This window comes from Microtus oregoni, unplaced genomic scaffold (genome assembly GCF_018167655.1).
Source record: "Microtus oregoni isolate MIOR12 unplaced genomic scaffold, Mior012 000011F_ref0000422, whole genome shotgun sequence".
Lineage (NCBI taxonomy): Eukaryota > Metazoa > Chordata > Mammalia > Rodentia > Cricetidae > Microtus > Microtus oregoni.
The window spans coordinates 3,077,532-3,100,287 of record NW_024543070.1 but is presented as its reverse complement, the minus strand read 5'-3'; the positions used below and the strand labels follow the sequence as shown (position 1 = coordinate 3,100,287).

Sequence of the window (22,756 nt, the reverse complement as noted above, 5' to 3'; positions counted from 1 at the left end):
TAAAATAAAAAAGGAAACTAGCACCCTTAACAATATCTATCTGTAAACTATAGACAGGCCCTTTAAGAAGGTTTTGGACAGCTCACTTATTTACTGTCCTAGGTTAATCAAAGCACATGATTAGTAATACATCACTGCCCTAACATTGCATCCTGGGAAGTGTTTTCACTTAGCTTTAATGAAAAACACTTGGCAACCACTAAGCCTTGTGGAGAAGTGGTTAACTATTATCCTTGTTTATGAAGTAGGATGAGTTTAAAGAGGAGTGAGTGCTGAAGGCTAAACCCTTTGTTTCTTTTCCGTCAGTATTTTTCCATCCAAATTGAAATTGAAACATTGACGAACGTCAGCAAGCTAAAGTTAGCTAACAAAAGAAGCCAGAGGCAGAAATTTAGAACCAGAGATGGCTCAGCAGATACACTGATGAAAGCATAGGGCCCAGCAGGTGGCAATAGAGGCTCTTTTCTTCCCTCCCTGTCCGGGCTTTTCCATCATTCGGCTACTTAACCCATCATTAAGGCACACATAATTTTCTGTGGTCTCTTGGTTGTCATGGCAATAAGGATGCAAGGAACTGGGGTTGGATAGGAAGAAGGCAGTAAGTAAAATGTAAGCCCAGGAGTGCTTGTTCCACTTTCCCAAGTCACTGATCCCATCTTTGCATAAGCAACCCGGGGAATTCTACACAGGCTAGACATCGTAAAGACTTTTTTTAGTTGGGGGAGAACAGTAAAATTTAGTAAGAAATAGCTTTCTGCTTAATTGTTAGGTTCAGCTTATTACTTCAAAGGGAGCTCACACAAATGTTTGAGCTACTAATGATTGTTTAAAAAATGCGTGTTTTCATTCAAAGAGAGGGAAAGCAAGGAGGGGTTTCTCAGGAAACAGATTTAGCAGAGGGCATTCCTATGATAGGATAGAGTGGCATTTTCGGGTCACCCAAAGTAAAAGAAGAGTTTATCTGCAGGATGTTTCCCTGGATTTGGCCCGAGAACAGGCAGGCATTTCTTCCAGGGCTTTAAGTTTTCGTTTCCTTTTTCTTTTTTAAAACACAGTGGGTGGAAACAAAGTAAACTTTGGAGCTTAAAGCCTGAGATTAAACTTGCCCACCCCATCCATGATTATGTGTGGGGTCTTTAAGAAATGACTCATTCTTTCTGTGGCTCAGTTTCTGGATCCCCAAAGCGTTTGCCTCACAAGGTTGTAATCAGTATAAAATGCCCAGAACAGTGTTTTTGCAAAGAAATAACTCAACTAATAATGAGTATTGGTGAAAAGACCACTAGTGTCCCTGCTTATTTATTTAGTATCTATCTTACCTTTCCCAGGTCCTTAAAAGTCCACTCAGGTCTGTGTGCCTGACATAGCTGTTCACATATACTGAATATAACGGAGGACTGATCGGAAACAGTATGCACTAAAGCCCCTCCTTGACTTGGGGGGCACACGCTCAGCTGGTAGGTGGAGAGGAGCCACCAAACCCACACCAGGGTGTGAGGAGGGTGACAGAAATTTGTGTAAAGTCACTGACATTGTAGAGTTCTCCCTTTACCATAAAAGCACAGCTATGAAGGAAGATGTGGACTTTGAAAATTTATTTGACTTCCTTTGACTATTATTGTTGCTAGATAATGACCAAGAAAATATCTAAATGAACAGCAGAACAACTTCTAGTTCTTGTGCCTAGAATGCTTTCAGCATAGCGACTTCGTCTTGCCATTGAAACCTCAGCGCCAAGAAACATGCTGGCACAGAACACACACTTAAGAACATTTATGAGGGTCCTGTGCATTTTCAACATGCACAACATTCTGCATATATTGCAGAGTGTGCTAGAAAGTCAAAACATGGTCTTGGCCCTCAAGCCAAAGGAAAAAGACAAGTACTTCATCAGCTCCTACCAGCGAGGCATGCCAATCAACAGAGTTAATGCTGCAACCAAGAAATGTTATATTAAATTGCTAATTAATGAAACCGAGTTTATGCATCTCCAAATGAGGACGGCAAACATCTGGGAGGAGAAGAAAGGAGAGCTTGGTAGATTAGAGAAGAGAGACCCAGGCCAGCTAGTAGTTCAATGGAAAGGCTAGTGAAATGACTATAATGGTTAGATTTTAAATTAGCTTTTTACTATATTCCTCCATTCTTAGTCTCTCTCTCTCTCTCTTTTTCTCTCCCTCTCTCTCTCTTTCTTCCTCTCTCCCTCTCTCTCTTTCTCTCCTCTCTCTTTCTGTCTTTCTATCTCTATCTTTTTCTTCTGTGTGAACAAGTGTGCTATGACTGTCATGTAGAGGTCAAAGGACCTTGCATCAGCTGGTTCATTTCTAACTCTTCCATGTGGGTCCCAGGTATCAGGTCATCATGATGAATAGCAAGTGGTTTACAGATTGAACCATCTTGCTAACCTTATAATTAAAAAAAAATACTAAGTGTGTGGATATGAATTTTCATGAGTGTCAACACACATATACACACAAAATACAGCTCTCATCTTAAAGAGAATAAGAGAGGCTTATTCTGGAGCCATTTTGAGGGACCGTGGCTTTGGATCCCAGATTTAGATTACCCAAAATCCCATGTTCCAATGTGGAAGCAATGTCATGAAATTTCATAGTTTTTTAGAACAAAGAGTCCCAAATCAAGGCGAGCTTAAAATACAGGTGAGGATATCAGAGAGGTGGCTACAGGAAGATGGAGGAAGTTTTTCTATAGGCTTAACATTCTATCTAATGACAATCTTATCTTTTGGGTCAGTGGAAGCCAAGGGGTCTCCTAAGTAAATAGATTCCTGTCAATTCGTTTTTGATCAGTAGTCACATAATGTTAGTTCTGACACACACGAGAAAGAAATGACTGCTCCAGGATCTAAAGCTAGTTCGAGAGGAAGTAATCTTCTAGACCTGCAATATTCCAGGAGTTCTGGAGTTCTAACCAGTCAGTCTCTTCAGCGAAGACTTCTTTTCAGGAGTTTTCATTCACACAAGACAAGTAGTGTTGTAGTTTGAATGTGAAATCTCCCCTACAAGTTCAACTAATAGCACCATGGTGGAAGGTTCTGGAACCTAACAGAGATGGAGTCTTACTAGAGGAAGTGGTTCACAGGGGTCAGTCTTGAGGTTTTCATAGCTGGGCTCTCCTTCCTGTCTGCTTGCTGCTTCCTAACTCAGAATGTAATGTGACCAGAACATAGTAAGACAAAGAAAAACATCTACATATCTGTAGAGTGCACTAATGCAATTCCACAGTCTATACCCCAGTATTTCTATCTGGAATGTGTTTACTCTTTAAAAGTCTGCTTAGGACTCTGAACTACAAACGCCATGAGTAACGGGTGAAATTCCTTTCTTGGCTCTACTACAAGAGGGATCATTAGGTTAGAGATAGATTTGAAAGGGTTGGAAGTGAAGAGTAAACTCATGAAATCATGAAGAAAATCTCAGTATTTTACAAAATAGCACTGAGTCTCTGAAGAAAGGAGCATTGGGAAGAAAGTCTCATTTACTCAGGACAAGCTGACCACAGGTAATTCATTCCTACCATTAAGGTACTAGAGTTCAAGGACAGTATTGGACCCAGAAGAGAATAGAAGCCGACAATCACCTTCTGTTGAGGGAGGCAGGGGAGATAGGCAGGGAGAAGGGGTAGAGGAAGAACTAGGAGAATAGGAGGAAGAGGAGTAGTAGGAGAAACAGAAGTCAAGACAGTCAAGTGTGGCTAAATAGATGTGATAACTGTAGTGAAGATTAATCAGTGGATATTATTGTTTGATGTGATTCCAAGACACAACTTACATACCATACATGAATTTTCTCTAAACTCATGAGACATTTCTTCTTCCCAGTGTTCTTTTGATTTCTTATCTGTTATCACAAAGGTGTTCCTAATAACCTGGCACTGGAAGTAACAGCATATCACCTATTGCAAGCCAATCACTATGACATTGACGCTTACTTGACAAAAATCACTTTCAAATCTACTGAATACTTTTAATGGATCCTGGCAAAGGACAAGGTCAGTCTGAACAATTCTAGGATTACTGGATCACATGAGACATTTCAGCGTGCTCAAAGAAGCAGTCTCTCCTAGACGCAGACTGCTGAAGGCACATCCAGCAACTATCTCTACAACTCAACAACTTTGCACACGTTTCTTTAATGCCACCAGCCGTTTCTACAACTGCACAATGAGTTTAGTAAGGCCACTCAAGGAACTGTGGCTACAAGTTGATGACATCATTCACGTGAAGTGTGGTACACAGCAAATGGCATTCGAGAAAAATCACTGAGCCTATTTTTATATATAGTGTACGATGAAGGAGCCAGCATGAGGAGGGCTAGCACTGGAGAAGTACAGGAACACCGCCTCTGGAATCTCTTCTTTGCACGAGCTACACCCCTTAGTTCTCCAGAGGATGCAGATGGGAACACACCCAACAAAAGCAGCTGGGATCCATTCTCTCTGGACTCCTTCATCTCACAGCCGACATCCACATTAGCACACAGCCCCTTTTCCTCTGGGGTTTGCAGTTCACAGAGTGTCTTGGGGTCTGATACACTGCAGCTACCTTCTAATGAAACCGAAGCAATTATCTTAATTTTTGCTTAGTAAGACTTTGCTGGACATGCCAGGCCTGGACAAATAGTTTCTGACGGATGAAACAGTTTATAATTCCCCAAGAGCTTTATAGCATTCCTTGAAAATAGACCTTTACACTTACTGTGTGTGCAGGAGCAGTTGCTGTGTGGGAAGAGTCGTCCTCAGTCTAAACAAAACAAAACTAAAGATTTCTTTTTTTAAAAAAAAAGTCATACATAATATTCCTACATTTGATTTTATGCATAAAAACACAAGAGCAAGTATGAGCCCCATTCATACGCTACCCATGTCAGCCTTGCAGGGCCTTTCATGGATGTTGAAAATGGCTTTTCTTTGCCCTTTCCCATACAATTCATGGCTTGTCTGACCTGCTGTTTTGGGGCCTTCTCTGGCTTATGAAAATAATAAAGGAGCTGTGTATTAAGCGGAGGTGAAGTAGCCTTTGAAAGTGTTGTTTAGGTTTTCATGATCTAGTTAAGAATAAATGGAAATAAAGAGAAATATTTTAACTTGCTCCAAATGACATTACAATGTGACAGGAGAAACCCATACACCTCTACCCATTTACTCCTCAGTCCTTAGTTTCCATCAGACATACCAATGGCAGTTGGTAAAAGAGGTACTTGCCCTCTTTCCTCTTCTTTCTCATCTCCTCTTTTGGCTCTGGGTTTTCGTAATGTCCCATCCTCCTGGCAGTAGCATTTGTGAGCCATGTGAAATACTGCGGGACATTTTGGATTTTATTTTTATGTACATGATCAGTTAGCATAATAAACCCTTGATTTCCCTAGACAAGACGTTGAGACAATTCTCCATGTATCTCCTGTTTCTGTACATCTTACAAATAGTAGACCTGTTGCCCTGTGTTCCAGGTTGTGCATTTAAGGATGTTTGTATGGTGAGTAGCCCTGGAAGATATGCTGTCTTCCTCCTAAGCAGAGATCAGGGAAATACTGCTATTGTGAAAATATTGCTGAGGTCCTCTGACCTCAGAATCTCTGTTATGTACCAGCCCACCATAGCTTCATGAGCCTCATGGTTCTTCTTGCATCGACCTGGAGGACTGGGGCTCTGCCATCATCACAGAGATATGTTTCTTATTAATGTGTGCAAAAAGATCTCTACCTCTGATTAGGAACCTAAGTCTTTTTCCAGTAGTCAAGAACTGTGATATTCAATGGACATAAATGTAGGCGAAATTTTTAATTTTTTTTAATTTATTTATTTATTAAGGATTTCTGCCTCCTCCCAGCAACCGCTTCCCATTTCCCTCCCCCTCCCCCTATGTGTAATTCCAACTGAAAATGATCCCAAAGTATCTGCTGATGTATAAAAGCCAGGGAAAGCAATCTTCACACAGGCACTAAGATTGTGTTTTAGCAAAGAAAATAAGGTGGCACACATTGTTGCTCAGATTTTCAGAAACCATCTTGATACTGGTGCATAAAAAGAACTGCGCTTACTTAATGATGCCCCCTTGAATCATTATTCTGGAATGATTTCAGAATCATTATTCTAGAACCCTCTTTAAAACTGCCAACAAAAAGCGTTCAACCCTTAAACCATTTTCTAAATGTTATCATTCACCAAGGATTAAGTCCAATAAATGACTAGAGCCATTTGGGTTTAGCAAAAACATGAAATGTATGTGTGTTCCCACTGTAAAGATTGACTGACCAGCCTGACTCATTTATGCAGATCAGCTCATGTGCTAACATTAAAAATATTTGTCACAGATAGGAATAAAATAGGCATGTTTCTTGATTTTAGGTAAGTTGCCCACCAATGGAAAGTAAAATATTAAAAACCATAAAATACAAATAACATAAAATACATAAATACAAATTATGAAGAAAATAAATACTCAAAAATACTGCAGAAACATGATATTAAAATGTAGGTAATTTTGTTTTTTTGTCTCAAAACCAAAAGTTTTATGTGTTAACATGACTAAAAGCATTTTTATTATACATGTTTGTGTGTGTACCTATGTGTGTGTACCCAGCAACCAAACAGGAAATGAAAACTGAATCTGAGAGCGGTGAGACATGCCTGTAATTCTAGCACTGGGGAGCTAGAATCAGGAGGATGTGGAGATCAAGGCCATCCTTTGGCTACATATGGAGTTTGAGGCCTGCCTAAGGATACATGGGAGCTTGACTCAATAAAAAAAAATTGCATAAGAAAGAAAAAGGTACGAAAATATGTGCCCTTCACAAATTTACCCAACCAAAATACCACTTCCCTTGAGTTAAGTGGGTTTTTGGAAAAAATTCATGAAGTTTTCTCCAAAGAAAGAAACATTGTCCCACTGACAGTCTTGGGGGAGAACTTACAGTTTGTTGGTTATTACAAGGGAAATAGAAGCTGGAGAGTCTGAGAAAATGAAGAGGCACTTCATGTCCCAAGGCAGCAAAGTAGATTTAAATATGGAAGATTCCTTTACCTTTTCCAACAATGTTTGGAAATACTCAGGTGACTGAAGCCTGCAATGACAAGCATTTAACATATTAATTAAAACACAAGCCCATATAAACATGAATGATTTTGAAAACACAGAGCAACAGTTGATTATAATAGTAAATTTTAAAAAATCAGAAAAGCAGAAACTTATCAAATTTCCTGGATAATTGAATTTTATGTGAATGCATATATACTACTTGAGCAGAAAACTCAATGAACAGGGTTATCTGGTATTCCAGGACTACTGGGAATATTCTGATATAAACATACCATCTGTCTTTCCCTTTTCTGAATGTTCTTAGGGCAAAGTATGTCTTTCCCCTTGACTTGTTGTAATTAATTTATTTGTGTTTGGACTATTCTACATTATGCCCATAAGTTAATAAAATTTGTACTTTGGGAAGGCTTTACCATAAAAGCTGAGTATAAAGGGCTATTTTTCAGTGCAGCTGAAAAAAAGATGAGATAGAGAAGGATTTGATGAAGCCTTTTTAGAAGCTATTATTATGCACACGTAGATTAAAGGAACCTAATCCTATTGAAATTTTTCTTTGAAGGTGGTGCCAGAAAGGAATTTATTTTTCTTAGTAGTAATGCTAGGACTTAAAATAACTTACCTAGTAATTAGTTACTTCATGGGAAAGAAAAGTCTAACTAGTGTTTGTGTTACTAGAGACGAAGGCAACGAAGCCAAGATGCGGTAGACCAGTTCTCTTCGTCATTCAGCAGTGGTAGATGTGTATCTGCTTCTCCTTGATCACTCCGTGTGCATCTGGATGAGGCCAACGCTTTCTGCCAAGAATACAGAACTGGTCCTTCTTAGCCAGGAAACCATATTGCTTGCAGCTATTGCTTCTGGCTTGATGACCCTCACTCCATAGCTCACTTTGAACAATGATAGGTCCATATAAATTTCCTGCTGACTATAATGCACCTAGGTATAAGATTTCTGCTTCTTTTCCTTTTGCTATCTCCAAAAAGTCTACGGGATGAAGCAGAAGGCATAACCAAGAACCTTAATGAGTTAGAACTCTCCAGATGATCAGAAAAGCATTAAATTTTCTTGTAAATATATAGGAAACAATGAGAAGATTTTGACCAAGGAAGGGCATGATCATATTTTTATTTTCAGGAAATCTTTCCATTCCGAAGCTTGAATAGAACACTTTTTAGAACAGGAGACTGGGAAATGACCAGCCAGGAGGACACTGCTGTAGGCCATTAAAGAGAAAGGTGCGGGTGACTTGTACCTAGACGATGACAGTAAATTTGGCAAGCGGTAGTAATTTAGAGAGAGAACAGGCTGGATTTCCTGGTAGGTTGTGAGACTTATGAGAACGGGCATAATCGGCTAGGATACTGGCAGAGAAACTGGGTGAATTAAAAGAAAGTGTGTTTACTAAGTTGGGAACACAGGACAGCTGAGGGAACATCCCAGGTTAACTTTTGAACAAATTAAGCTCAAGATGCCTGCTTTATATCCAAGGTTGGTCCTACTCCTCTGGAGAACAAGGACGATCAGGGATGAGGTAGTTACCAGGAAGTCAGCGGTTCAACCAATCGCCTCTGGTCTCGTGCCAAACCCTCCCACGCCCACTGTCATCACCAAGGAAACCAGACGCGATAACCTGCCACCAAAGCTGGATTCATGGCAGACGCTAAGAAAGCGGTTTTGGGGCCGTTGGTAGGGGCAGTGGATCAAGGGACCAGCTCAACACGGTTTTTTGTTTTCAATCCTAAAACTGCTGAACTACTTAATTACCATCAAGTGGAAATAAAACAGGAGTTCCCAAAAGAAGGATGGGTAGAGGAAGACCCAAAGGAAATCCTACAGTCCGTGTACGACTGTATAGAGAAAACATGTGAGAAACTTAAGCAGCAGAGCATTGAGATTTCCAACATAAAAGCTATTGGTGTCACCAATCAGCGAGAAACTACTGTAGTCTGGGACAAGGTAACTGGAGAACCTCTCTACAATGCGTTGGTGTGGCTTGACCTAAGGACCCAGTCCACTGTGGAGAAACTCAGCAAAAGCATTTCAGTAAGCAATAATTTTGTCAAGACCAAGACAGGCCTCCCAATCAGCACTTACTTCAGCGCGGTGAAACTTCACTGGCTCATTGGCAACGTGAGGAAAGTGCAAAAGGCTATTGAAGATGGCAGAGCGCTCTTTGGAACGATTGACTCATGGCTTATCTGGAACCTGACTGGAGGCGTCAATGGAGGTGTCCACTGTACCGATGTAAGTAACGCGAGCAGGACCATGATTTTCAATATTCATTCTTTGCAGTGGGATGAAGAGCTCTGCAAGTTTTTTGAAATTCCCATGTGCATCCTTCCCAGAATCCGGAGCTCTTCTGAGATCTATGGGCTAATGAAAACTGGGCCATTGGAAGGTGTGCCGATATCCGGGTGTCTGGGGGATCAGTCTGCTGCTTTGGTAGGGCAAATGTGCTTCCAGGATGGACAAGCCAAAAACACATATGGAACAGGTTGTTTCCTACTATGTAACACAGGCCAAAAGTGTGTAGTTTCTGAACACGGTCTTCTGACCACAGTGGCATACAAACTTGGCAGAGAGGAACCGGTCTATTACGCTCTGGAAGGTTCTGTAGCTATAGCTGGTGCTGTTGTTAGCTGGCTCAGAGACAATATGAAAATTATTAAGGCATCAAGAGATATTGAAAAGCTTGCTGAACAAGTAGGCAGTTCTTATGGCTGCTACTTTGTTCCAGCTTTTTCCGGGTTATATGCACCTTATTGGGACCCCAGTGCAAGAGGGATCATCTGTGGACTCACTCAGTTTACCAATAAATGCCACATTGCCTTTGCTGCCCTAGAAGCTGTTTGTTTCCAAGCCCGAGAGATTTTAGATGCCATGAACCGCGATTGTGGAATCCCACTGAAACATTTACAGGTAGATGGAGGAATGACCGAAAACAAAATTCTTATGCAACTGCAAGCTGACATTCTGTGCATTCCCGTGATGAAACCTTCCATGCCAGAGACAACTGCCCTGGGAGCCGCCATGGCAGCAGGGGCCGCAGAGGGAGTTAGTGTGTGGAGTCTGGATCCCAAGGACTTATCAGTGGTCCAAATGGAGAAGTTTCAACCTCGGATCAAAGCTGAGGAAAGTGAAGTCCGTTATTCCACATGGAAGAAAGCTGTGATGAAGTCAATGGGTTGGGTTATGACTCAGTCTTCCGAAGGTAGTCGTGACCCGAGTATCTTTGCCAGTCTGACTCTGGGCTTTTATGTCGTGAGTAGCATGGTGATATTGATTGGAGCAAGGTACATCTAAGGTGTCCCCCAAATCAGGCCACCTTGTGGATTCCTCACTTAAGAGCTTTTTACCTAATGAGAGACTCTAGCAGTTGTCTCAATGTGATGCCACCGTTCAGACTCCAAATTGATGTGTCCCTTGTTGTATGTATCTCAAAGAAGACCCATGGCGTGAAATAAAGAAGAGCAGCAGAAAAAGAAGTGCTACAGAAAGATTAGTTTCTTTTTCTTAACATTAGCTGTTTTCACTGTGGTGAGCCCCTCTTAGTAGAACCCCCTCCAGGGTACTGACATCCTGTCCATTTCTTATTCACATTTTGTCGATTGTGATCTTTGACCACACTGGGATCTGGATGAGCCAGGGTTTGTGGCTCTGCACACAAATGCCTAATTATGGGTTTTACTCGCCTTCTAAAAAGGATTCACATTTTGTTTACAATATAGCCTCCATTAGAAGGCATTTCCAAAGAGACCACATCTGATTATATGTGCTATTGGGTTTTTATGATCTACTTAATTTTTAAAAATTCTTTTTGTTTTTTCATTTTTATTTTTTATTCTTCACTCATATTTTCCCTCCCTCCTTTCCTTACAATCCTTCCCTCCACCCACCACCCCCATCCACTCCTCTTCCTTTCCCTTCAGAGAAAGGCCTCCCAGGGATAGCAACCAAACATGGCACATCAAGTTGCAATAAGACTAGGCACTTCCCCTCATAATAAGGCTGGTCCAGGCAACCCAGTAAGAAAAGAGTCCCAAAAGCAAACAAAAGAGTCAGAGACAGGTCCTGCTCCCTCTCTTAGGAAGGAAGACCTCTCCACAAGAAGACCAAGCTACACAACTCTTACCCTATGAGCCAAGGTTAGTTGATTCTGTGGGTTTTCTTGTGATGTGCTTGATCCCTCTGGCTCTTATAATCCTTCCTCCCTTGTTGTGAAAAGTCCTTAGTTATTAAAACATTAAATGTCCTATTCTGTAATCTTTGAAAGACATGAAGAATGCCTATCTAAAATATATCTCTATATATCTAGAAAATCTAACATGACTACAAGCTTTACTATTATCGATGATTATCCATTAACAACCTATATTTCTTAATTATACAGTACATATTTAAATGAACTACACAATCACAATACCTTAATCAAAATCAGAAACACTTATACATATAACAAAATTGACCTTAAATCTCTATCAATAAAGCATTAGCAAATTATTCATATCTATATCACTCCCTCTCTTCAGCAGGATTCCCCAAGCTCAGCCTAATGTTTGATTGTGGATCTCTGCATCTGTTTCCACCAGTTGCTGGATGAAGCCTCTCTGGTGATTATTGGGCTAAGTACCAATCTCTAAGTATAGCAGAATACCATTACATTGACATTTTTTTTTATTCCAGTCATGTTTGGTTCTATCCTAGGTCTCTGGGCCATTCAGCTTCTGGGTCCCGATTTCTCCAGGCAGAAACAGGAGTGGGCTCACTCTTGTGGCATGGGTCTCAGGCTGGAACAGTCATTGGTTGGCCACTCCTACAACCTCTGTGCCACCCCTTACCCCAGCATGTCCCATAGGCAGGACAGACTGTAGGTCGATGTAGCTGGACTAGTGTTCCAGTCTCCCTACTGAAAGTCTTGCCTGGTCACAGGAAATGAACGATTGGGGCTACATATCCACATTTGCTAGGAGTCTTAGCTGGGGTATTCCTTGTAGATTCCTGGGAGTTTCCCTTGCACTGTGTTTCTACTTGACCCTAAAATGCTCCCCTTTTCCAGTTGCTCTTTTAATACTCTGTCCCCACCCACCACTGTCTACCCACAAAATCTCTTCTATTTCCCCTTCCTAGGGAGATCCGTGTGTCCCCACCTTGTTAAGTAACCTCTCTGGGTCTGTGAATTGCAGCAAGGTTATTCTTTATAGCTAATATCCACCATAAGTGAGAACATACCATTTTTGTATTTCTGGGTCTGTGTATTCCATTTTCAATTGGATTATTTAGTTTGTTGATTTGTACTTTCTCAAGTTTGATATATATCCTGAAAATTAGCCCTCTGTCACAGGTGGAGTTGGTGAAAATCTTTTCCAATTCCGTAGGCTGCCTATTTCATCCTATTGCCTTAGCGAAATTCTTCAGTTTCATGAGGTCCCGTCTATTAACTGTTGATCATGGTGCCTGTGTTATTGGTGTTCTATTCAGAAAGCTGTCTCCTGTGCCAATGTGTCAAGGGTATTCCCCCACATTCCTTTCTCTCAGGTTCAGTGTATCTGGGTTTATGCTAAGGTCTTCGAAGGATCCACTTGGACTTGAGTTTTGTGTAGGGTGGTAGATATGAATCTCTTGGCATTTTTCTATATGGCAACATCCAATTAGACCAGCATCATTTCTCAAAGATGCTTTCTTTTTATCCGTTGTATAATTCTGGCTTCTTGGTCAAAAATCAGGTGTTCACAAGTGTGTAGAATTAAGACTAAGTCTTCGATTCAATTCCATTGACCCACCTGTCTGTTTTTATGCCACTCTCATGAGGTTTTGATTACAAGGGCTCTGTAGTAGAGCTTGAGGGCAGGGGTGGTGATGCCTCCAGAAGTTTATTTATTGTACAGGATTGTTTTACCTAGCCTGGGTTTTTTGTTTTTCCATCTGAAGTTGGAATTGTTCTGCCAAGATGGTAAAGAATTGCATTAGAATTTTGATGGGGATTGCACTGAATCTGTAAATTTGTTCAAAGACGGCCATTTTTTTTTTTTTTTATTTTTCGAGACAGGGTTTCTCTGTAGCTTTTGGTTCCTGTCCTGGAACTAGCTCTTGTAGACCAGGCTGGCCTCGAACTCACAGAGATCCGCCTGCCTCTGCCTCCCGAGTGCTGGGATTAAAGGCGTGCGCCACCACCACCTGGCTAAAGACGGCCATTTTTACTATGCTAATCCTACTGATCCATGAGCATGGGAGTTCTCTCCATCTTCTGGTATCTTCTTCAATTTCTTTCTCCAAAGACTAAGTTCTTATCATAAAGATCTTTCACTCGCTTGGTTAGAGTTACATCAAGATATTTTATTTTATTTGCAGCTATTGTGAAGAGTATTGTTTTTGTTAGGAGGACTACTGATTATTTTTGTGGGGGGCATTAACCTTTACCTTAGCCTCTTTGCTGAAGGTGTTCATCAGCTATAGGTGTTTCCTGGAGAAATATTTTCTATAGGAGAATTTTTGCAGTCATTTATGTATATTATCATATTATCTGCACAAAGCAATATTTTGACTTCTTCCCAATTTGTAGCCTCTTGATCTCCTTTAGTTGTCTTATTGCTCTAGCTAGAACTTCAAGTACTATATTCAATAGACATGGAGAGAGTAGACAGCCTTGTCTTGTTCTTGGTTTTAATGAAATTGTTTTGAATTTCTCGCCATTTAATTTGGTGTTGGCTATAGGCTTGCTACACATTGCTTTCATTATGTTTATGTATGTCTCTTATATCCCTGATCTCTCTAAGACTTAGGATTTTTTTTCAAAGGCTTTTTCTGTATCTAATGAGATGATCATGTAGGATTTAGGTTTTGTTTGTTTCTTCAGTTGATTTATTTTTTTTTAATTTATTTATTTATTAAAGATTTCTGTCTCTTCCCCGCCACCGCCTCCCATTTCCCTCCCCCTCCCCCAATTAAGTCCCCCCCCCCTCAGCCCGAAAAGCAATCAGGGTTCCCTGTCCTGTGGGAAGTCCAAGGAACCCCCACCTCCATCCAGGTCTAGTAAGTTGAGCATCCAAACTGCCTAGGCTCCCACAAAGCCAGTGAGTGCAGTAGAATCAGAAACCCATTGCCATTGTTCTTGAGTTCTCAGTAGTCCTCATTGTCCTCTATGTTCAGAGAGTCCGGTTTTATCCCAGGCTTTTCCAGACATTCAGGAATTATGGGTCTTCAGTTGATTTATACAGTGGATTACACTCACTGATTTTTGTATGTTAATGCGTCTCTGGGATGAAGCCTACTTGATCATGGAGGATGATTTTGTTCATGTTTTCTTGGGTTTAGTTTTTGAGTGTTTTATTGTGTATTTTTGCACCAATGTTCATGAGTGAAATGGTATGTAATTCTCTTTCTTTGCTTAGTCTTTGTGTGGTTGCATATCAGGGTGATTTTGGTATCATAAAATCAATTTGGCAATGTTCCTTCTGTTTCTACTTTGTGAAGTAATTAGAAGAATATTGGTATTAACTGTTCTTTGAAAGTCTCACAGAATTTTGTACTAAAGCTCTCGGGCCCAGGGCTTCTTTGGTTGAGAGACTTCATAACTGCTTCTATTTTCTTATGGGTTATATGTCTATTTAAATTGCTTATCTGTTCTTAATTTAACTTTGGTAAGTGGTATCTATCAAGAAAATTGTCCATTTCTTTTAGATTTTTGCAATTTTGTGGAGTATGGGTTTTTGAAGTATGAGCTAATGATTCTTTGGACTTCCTAGGTTTCTGTTGTTTTGTCAACATTTTGTTTCTTATCTTGTTAATATGGTTAATATCTCTCTCTGCCTTTTAGTTAGCTTAGATAAGGGTTTGTCTATCTTGTTGGTTTTCTCAAAGAACTAACTCTTTGTTTCATTGATACTTTGTGTTGTTCTCTTTCTTTCCATTTTGTAGATTTCAGCCCTCACCTGGATATCTCATGCCATCTACTCCTCTTGAGTATGTATGCTTCTTTTTGTTCTAGAGCTTTCAGGTGTGATATTAAGTTGTTAATATGAGATTTTTCTAATTTCTTTATGAATGTACTTAGTGCTGTGAACTTTCCTCTCGGTGCTACTTTCATTGTGTCCCAAAGGTTTGGGTATGTTGTACATATATTTTCATTGAATTTTAGGGTCTTTAATTTCTTTCTTTACTTCTGCCTTAACCCAGTAATCATTCAATAAAGAATTGTTCAATTTCTATGAGTTTGTAGGCTTTCTGTTGTTTCTGTTGTTGAAATTTAGCTTTAATCCATGGTGATCTGATGAGATACTGGGGGTTATTTCAGTTTTCTTATGTCTATTGAGACTTTCTTTGTGACTGAGTGCATGGTCAATTTTTGAGATAATTCTGTGAGGTATTGAGAAGGAGGTATGTTCTATTGTGTTTGGGTGACATGCTCTGTAGATATTTCTTAGGTCCATTTGAGTCATAAGGTCTGTTAGCTCCTTTATTACTCTGTTTAGTTTTTGTCTGAATGACCTTTCCATAGGTGAGAATGGGGTATTGAAGTCTCCTACTATTAATATGTGAGGTTCTATGTGTGATTTAAGCTTTAGTAATTTTTTTTTTTTTACAAATGTGAGTAACCCTATGTTTGGAGCATAGATGTTCACAATTGAGATATCATCTTGGTGGATTTTTCCTCAGATGAATCTGAAATGTTCTTCAGCATCTCTTGAATTTTGCTTGTAAGTTTATTTTGTTAGATATTAGAATAGCTACACCAACTTTCTTCATGGGTCTGTTTCTGTAAAAATTCTTTTTCCATCCCTTTACTCTGAGATAATGTCTCTTTCATATTGAGATGTGTTTCTTGTATGCAGCAGAAAGATCAATCCTATTTTCACATCTATTCTGTTAGCCTGCATCTTTTTATTAGGGAACTGCCCCCACTGAAACTGAGAGATATTAATGACCAATGATGTTAATTTCTGTTACTTTGTTGATGGTGGTAGCAGTGTGTGTGTGTGTGTGTGTGTGTGTGTGTGTGTGTGTGTTTGCATGCATGCTTCTCCCTTCTTTTGGTTTTGTTGCTGTAAGATTATTTATTTTCTGTGTTTTCATGGGTGTAATTATTCTTCTTGGGATGGAGTTTTCCTTCTAGTACCTTCTGTAGGGCTGGATTTGCTGATAGATATTATTTAATTTTGCTGGGTACAGTAGTCTGTGTGGGCATCTGTGGTCTCTTAAAGTTTGCAAGACGTATGTCCAGACCTTCTGACTTTTAGAGTCTCCATTGAGAAGTTGGGTATAATTATAGTAGGTCTGCCTTTATACAATACTTGGCCTTTTCCCCTTGCAGCTTATAATATTCTTCTTTTGTTCTATGTTTAGTGTTTTGATTCTTATGTGTCTGGGGACTTTCTTTCTTGGTCTAATATTTCTAGTGCTCTGTTAGCTTCTTGTACCTTTACAGGCATGTCCTTCTCTAGGCCGTATTGACCTGGCTGTTGATGATGGTGTTCTTACGCTGGCCCCTAGGCATCTGGGTTTAGGGCAAATATAGGTTTAGGCGACAATTTCTGAGTTTATCTTTGTCCAATGGATGTTTATTGTCTTTGGTTTCCATTTCCTTTCTGTTCATCTGGCCTGAGTGACCTGTAATTTGGATAAGTTCTCAGGTCCAATAGGGTATCTCCTCTGGGGTTATGGCAGCCTGTGTGGCCTCTGGGGTTCCAGGTACCAGTGTGGCCTCCAGTTAGGGCAATGGGCTTGTGTTGAAGCTGTGGGCGAGGATATGGAAATGAGGGGAGGGGTGCTGTTGGGAAGTTGGCAGGCTCTGAAAAAGCATTGACTATCTGTGCAGGGATCTCTCCTAAAGGTGTGGGGATGGGCATGGCCTCTCATAGAACAGTGGACTTGGGCCAAAGTTGTGGAATGTGCTTAATGTCTAATCCTAACTGTTGAGTCTTTTCTTTCTTTTCTTACATATGTGCTTTTCCCTTCTTTTGCTTACATATTAGTTAGATTCATTTATATTTAATATTTTACTTTATTTAATCATCTGTGGTTTTGCATTTTCAAGTGAACTGATTCCTTTTCTTGATCTTGCTCTCTTTATCTTTCCATTAAGAGGTTTTCAAATTTTAATTGACTGCGTTTTAGCTGGAGGATATGACATTATGGTTTCTGATTTGTGGAATTTGTTATGAGTTTATTTTTAGTTGAACAATCTATTATTGTGAGTGAATCATATGTTTGAGAAATTTTCTTTAGAAGACTCTTGCCTGCATTTTTTAAGTATTTTATAGATCCACATGTCCTTGCCAGTTTTCTAACCACTTGCATTTCTGAGAGTGTTGTATTAAAATCTCCTAAGCTATAATCTGGATCCATAGTTCTATCCTCTGAGTACATGTCCCAAAGTATCATTAGGGTACCTCCCATAACTTTTCATAACTAGCTCAGAGACCTAGAGTGTGTGAGCCGCACGTACCCAAAGATTCTATCCTTTATCTGTTGCATTATGTTTTTACTTCCCAAAAAAATGTCAGATCATCACATTTGTCTAAACTCTCTGGAAATAAGTACCTGTAATAAGCAAGGCAGTGTCTTTATATGCAACACAATTTTTAAGATGCACTTAATCTGATGGAAGAAATTATAAATTCCCTAGGGAAAGTCTTTGAGTATATTCTAGGCATTTGTTTTCTTCTATAAGATACAATTTTGTAAACAATTAAATGAACAAATAACTTTGACAATCCCCTCTCTCTCTCTCTGTCTCTCTCTCTCTGTCTCTCTCTCTCTCTCTCTCTCTCTCTCTCTCTCTCTCTCATTCCCCCCCACTCCTCTCTAAGCTTTTAGGGTTTCTCTGTAGCCTGTCCTGGAACTAGCTTTTGTAGAGCTGGCCTCAAACTCACAGAAATCTGCCTGCCTCTGCATCCCGAGTGCTGGGTTTAAAGGCGTAAGCCACCTCCTCCCAGATCATATTTCTCTTTTAAGTTAAAAAAAATTGATTAATAAAATCACTGAAAATGTCATAGTTTCAGAGAATTTGTTCAAAGCAACTTAAAATCAAAGTGTATTATAGTTTTCAGAATATTTTCATGTGCTCTAAATAATTTAATAATTTTTATAGTAGCGACAATCAATGACAAAAGTAAAAGATTGTCATCACCATTCTGATAGACACCTTTGCCAAGGATTTGAAGTGACAAATTTAAAGTCTTACAACTCAGATGTGACTAAGCTAATGTTGAAACCTATCTTATGACAGCAGCTTCCCACGTATTCACACTTCACGCTTTCTCCAACCCAGAGTTGCTGTCTATGGTAAATTCTCTTTGGGTCCAGCTCATGCATACGGTAAACCTTCAGAAATGATGGAATAAACATTCATTGATTCAATACGAACATGCTGGATCCTTCCAGCTGCCCCGTTCGTAGCAAGAGGCTCTCTTACTGTCAGCATTCCTTGGTTTCCATGAGCTGAGACCTGGTGAGGCTGGCCCAGCAGGAACATAAGTTCAGATCCCTGCTCCTTCACTTCTCTCATTGCTCTTTCCTACAGGACAGTCAGACGCCTTCACTGAAGACTGTGGTTCCTTATTCAAGTCTCTCAGTTACAGGAAGAGTGCCCTTCCCCTCCTTCTGCAGCTTAGGATGGAGTGAATTCCTAGGCACTGTCCCTTTCTGTTTTTCAACATCCTGCCCACACCTTTGGAAATATTCTTCCTTTAACCACTATTAAAACCATCCAGTTTGAATGTGCTAGCTGTCTGTTGCTGATAAAAATAATGATTTTATAATGATAACTGATTTAAAAAATGTTTCTTGGAATGTACAGCTTACGTTTAAAAAGATGGGGTCAGAGTAAGTTTCCTAGCAAAGCCAAAAACTAGTCATACACAGGCATCTGATTAATGCTGCTTTGGAAGGCATTGCCTCTGTTAATATATTCTTCATTTGGGGATTATGATTTTTTCGGAATCCAAATCATAATTAGATCCAAAAGAGTTCTGTGTGTGTGTGTGTGTGTGTGTGTGTGTGTGTGTGTGTGTATATATGTATATGCATTTAATACAGTTTAACAGTAACAGAAAAAAATAAGAAAAACAACCCTTTCCGTTTCCAAAACTGAGAGAAACGCCAGTGTATTAATCTGCCCTGCTGTCATGAAAACCTCTTTGCAACACTGCCCTGAGGATGACATTTGCAACAGTACACTCTGCTCTGCAGGCTTTGGCTAATTAGGGCAGGCTTGGGGTAATGTGGAGGTTTACTGTTCAGAATTCAGTAGAAGGGAGTAGAGAGATGATTGTTAGAGAAGGGATTTTAAACAGCTCATTTCCAGAAGTTTCTGTGCACGATCGAGGACCATCTGTACATACTGCATTCCCCAACCCTGCACAAACACACACACACACACACACACACACACACACACACACACACACGGTGGGCAGGGCAGAGGGAGAGTTGAGGGGGATGTAAAAGGCAAGCTTTCGGAGAAAATGTGCAATTCTCATAATTCATTTTGGTGTTTGGGGACTAAATAAGAATGGAAATTATTATTCTCCTTTTCAGTCAGATTAAGGCAACATGCTGACACTCTTGGTATTTTCTGCCAGTTGGGCACAATTCAGGTGGGAGGGGAAAATACTCCATCCCTCTTCTCCCCCTCATTTCCTTGCTGTGAAATAATTTTGAAGACAATGTCATAAGGATTGTTATCATTCAAAAAATAAGAAAGGAATAAAGTTGCATAACTGCTTGGTCAATATTGATAGATTTCCACCATTGAAGTGGACCATCAACCACTGGTCATTTTCCTGCTGCTTATATAAAAATTAGATTAGCCATATCTGTTCTTCCCTCTGCATTTAATGAAAATGGAATAAAAAAACTAAAGTGCGAATAGCTGAAGTCACTAAAAAGTATGAGTTAGGGCAAAAAATGCTTCATGCATTTTTAGCTTTTTGAGGTTTTTACAAATCAGCATATTTTCATTTCAGAAAATGGTAGGTGGCATTCGACATATCCACACATAGGTAGATGCTTTGCTCACACGGATTAACCTTCCCCTCACTTTTCTTCTCTCCTACTGGTCCATTCCACTTCCTCTTCCCAAATAGTCCCCATTCTACTCCTGTACTTTATGTGTGTGCTTACATGACTGTGTGTACAGTCTAGGCTTCACATGTGTGGGAATATATGCAACAGTCACCTTCTGAACCTGCCTTGTTTTGCTCTCCCAGGAACCTACAGTCCCATTCATTTTCCTGCAAATGACGTGATTTTGTTATTCTTCATATCTGAGTAAATCTCTATTGTGCATCTCTCCTACCCTCCTTTACTCTTTCCTCTGATGGTGTACATCCTGGTTGATCCCATTGCTTAGCTGTTGTGAAAAACGCAACAGTAAGTGTGAGTGGCAGGCATCTCAGCATTATGCTGGCTTGGGCTTCTTTGGGTTTGCCGGAAGTGGCCCAGCTATATCATTTCATAATACTAGTTTTAGTTTTAGGAAAACCTTTAAATGAATTCTCACCATTCTCATACTAGATAAAGAAATACAGTGGTCTTGTAGAATTGTAGGTTTTAAACTTTGTGTCTTTGGGCAGTTAAACTGCTGTGGTATAATACTTTTGCACACTGTAAAGGTTTGTCACCTGTATTGGTTTAATAAAATGCTGATTGGCCAGTAGCCAGGTAGGAAGTACAGGCAGAGCAATCAGACTAAAAGAATTCTGGGAAGAGGAAAGGCCAGATGCAGAGGAAGCAAGATGAGAATGCTTCACTAATAGAAAGTGGGACAGAAACTTCCATCTACAGAGAAGTCCTAAATGAATGTGTATTGTTGATATGGGTATGACAAGGACCCTAGTCTCAGATCCACGGAAAATTGACAAAGGATCTTCTCCCCCACGATCCCCTCCCCTAGGTGAAGTTCAAAATATAGCTAAGCTGAGCATTCCTCTTGAGTCTGAAGGTTGTTGATGAGTGCTAAGGCTTTTCTGTGAGCAAGCCCAGTCCTCCTGATGCCAGATCTTCTGTACATCTATCTGTCTATCTCTCCTTTCATTCCCTAGCTAACCTCTCTCTGATCCAGTCATGTCAGTGTCTGTGGTAGGGTAAGGACTCAGCAAATTATTGTGGATTCCTTGCCCCCTTAGTTATATTTTAAAGAACGCAGTTACTTATATAACCAACTTAAGGGATGTAACTATGCTACAAAGAAATTTGTGGCTCATTCTTACCTTGTATAAAGTAAGAAAAAAATGAAATAAACTTTTAGAAACAAAAAATTTAAGTATTTTGTGAGAAAATAAGCGCAGCACCCCTTAATTTCTCAAACAAGACAGAAAGAACAATATTTTATTTTTTTTATTTAAATTTTGAAAAAAATAAAATAGGATAATTTTTATTTACACAAAAGACAGAAAATAAATATAATTATCATGAACTCTTACACTATTTCCATTTAGCAATTTTTACATTATTATGTAAAATGATATTGAAAAATTATTATTCTATTTTCTTATATGTTCTTTTTTTCCCATTTTTTTATTGAGAAAAGGAGAAAAAAAAAACAAGTTTCCACCTCCTCCCAGCCTCCCATTTCCCTCCTCCTCCTCCCACCCTTCTCCCCCTCCTCCCACCCTTCTCCCCCTCCTCCCACCCTTCTCCCCCTCCCCCCACTCCTCTCCCTCTCCCTCTCCAGTCCAAAGAGCAGTCAGGGTTCCCTGCCCTGTGGTAAGTCCTAGGTCCTCCCCTCTCCGTCCATTTCTAGGAAGGTGAACATCCAAACTGGCTAGGCTCCCACAAAGCCAGCACATTATGTAGGTTCAAAACCCCGTGCCATTGTCCTTGGCTTCTCATCAGCCCTCATTGTTCGCCATGCTCAGAGAGTCCAGTTTTATCCCATGCTTTTTCAGTCACAGTCCAGCTGGCCTTGGTGAGCTCCCAATAGATCAGCTTAGAGTACTATGCTGCAGTAAAAAACAATGACTTCGCGAATTTTGCATGCAAATGGATGGAAATAGAAAACACTATCCTGAGTGAGGTAACCCAGACCCAAAAAGATGAATATGGGATGTACTCACTCATAATTGGTTTCTAGCCATAAACAAGGGTCACGGAGTCTACAATTGGTGATCCCAAAGAAGCTAAGTAAGAAGGTGAACCAAAGGAAAAACATATAGTTGTCCTCTTGGCTATGGGAAGTAGACAAAATGGCCGGGGAGAAAATTGAGATCTTAGGGGTGCGGTGGGATGGGGGTAAGGAGAGATGGGGAGAGAAAAGGGAGAAGGGGAGAATGGGGGGAACTTGGGGAAAAAGGAGGATTGGGATAAAGGAAGGTTGGATAGGGGAGCACGGAAGCACAATTCTTAGTGAAGGGAGCCACCTTAGAGTTGGCAAGAGACTTGAACCTAGAGTGGCTCCCAGATGCCCAAGCCGAGGTCCCCAGTTAGTTCCTTGGGAAGCTGAGGATAGGGAACCTGAAATGACCCTATCCTATAGCAATACTGACGAATATCTTGCATATCATCATAGAACCTTCATCTGGTGATGGATGGAGATAGAGACAGAGACCCACACTGGAGCACTGGACTGAGCTCCCAAGGTCCCAATGAGGAGCAGAAGGAGGGAGAACATGAGCAAAGAAGTCGGGACCACGAGGGGTGCACCCACCCACTGAGACAGAAGAACAATATTTTAAACCTAAATTTCTATTAAGAGGTGCAGGT

General features: G+C 40.2%; 1 protein-coding gene across 1 annotated transcript; it reads left to right on the top strand.

Moving 5' to 3' along the window:
- The first annotated feature begins 8,707 nt into the window (after positions 1 to 8,707).
- LOC121453639 (glycerol kinase-like) lies at positions 8,708 to 10,360 on the top strand. The gene has a single exon (XM_041660542.1). The coding sequence runs from the start codon at positions 8,708 to 8,710 to the stop codon at positions 10,358 to 10,360; it is 1,653 nt and encodes a 550-aa protein (XP_041516476.1).
- Positions 10,361 to 22,756: the final 12,396 nt, after the last annotated feature.

Coding starts and splice junctions, on each gene's coding strand:
- LOC121453639 (XM_041660542.1), top strand. CDS start 8,708: ATGGCAGACGCTAAGAAAGCGGTTTTGGGGCCGTTGGTAGGGGCAGTG.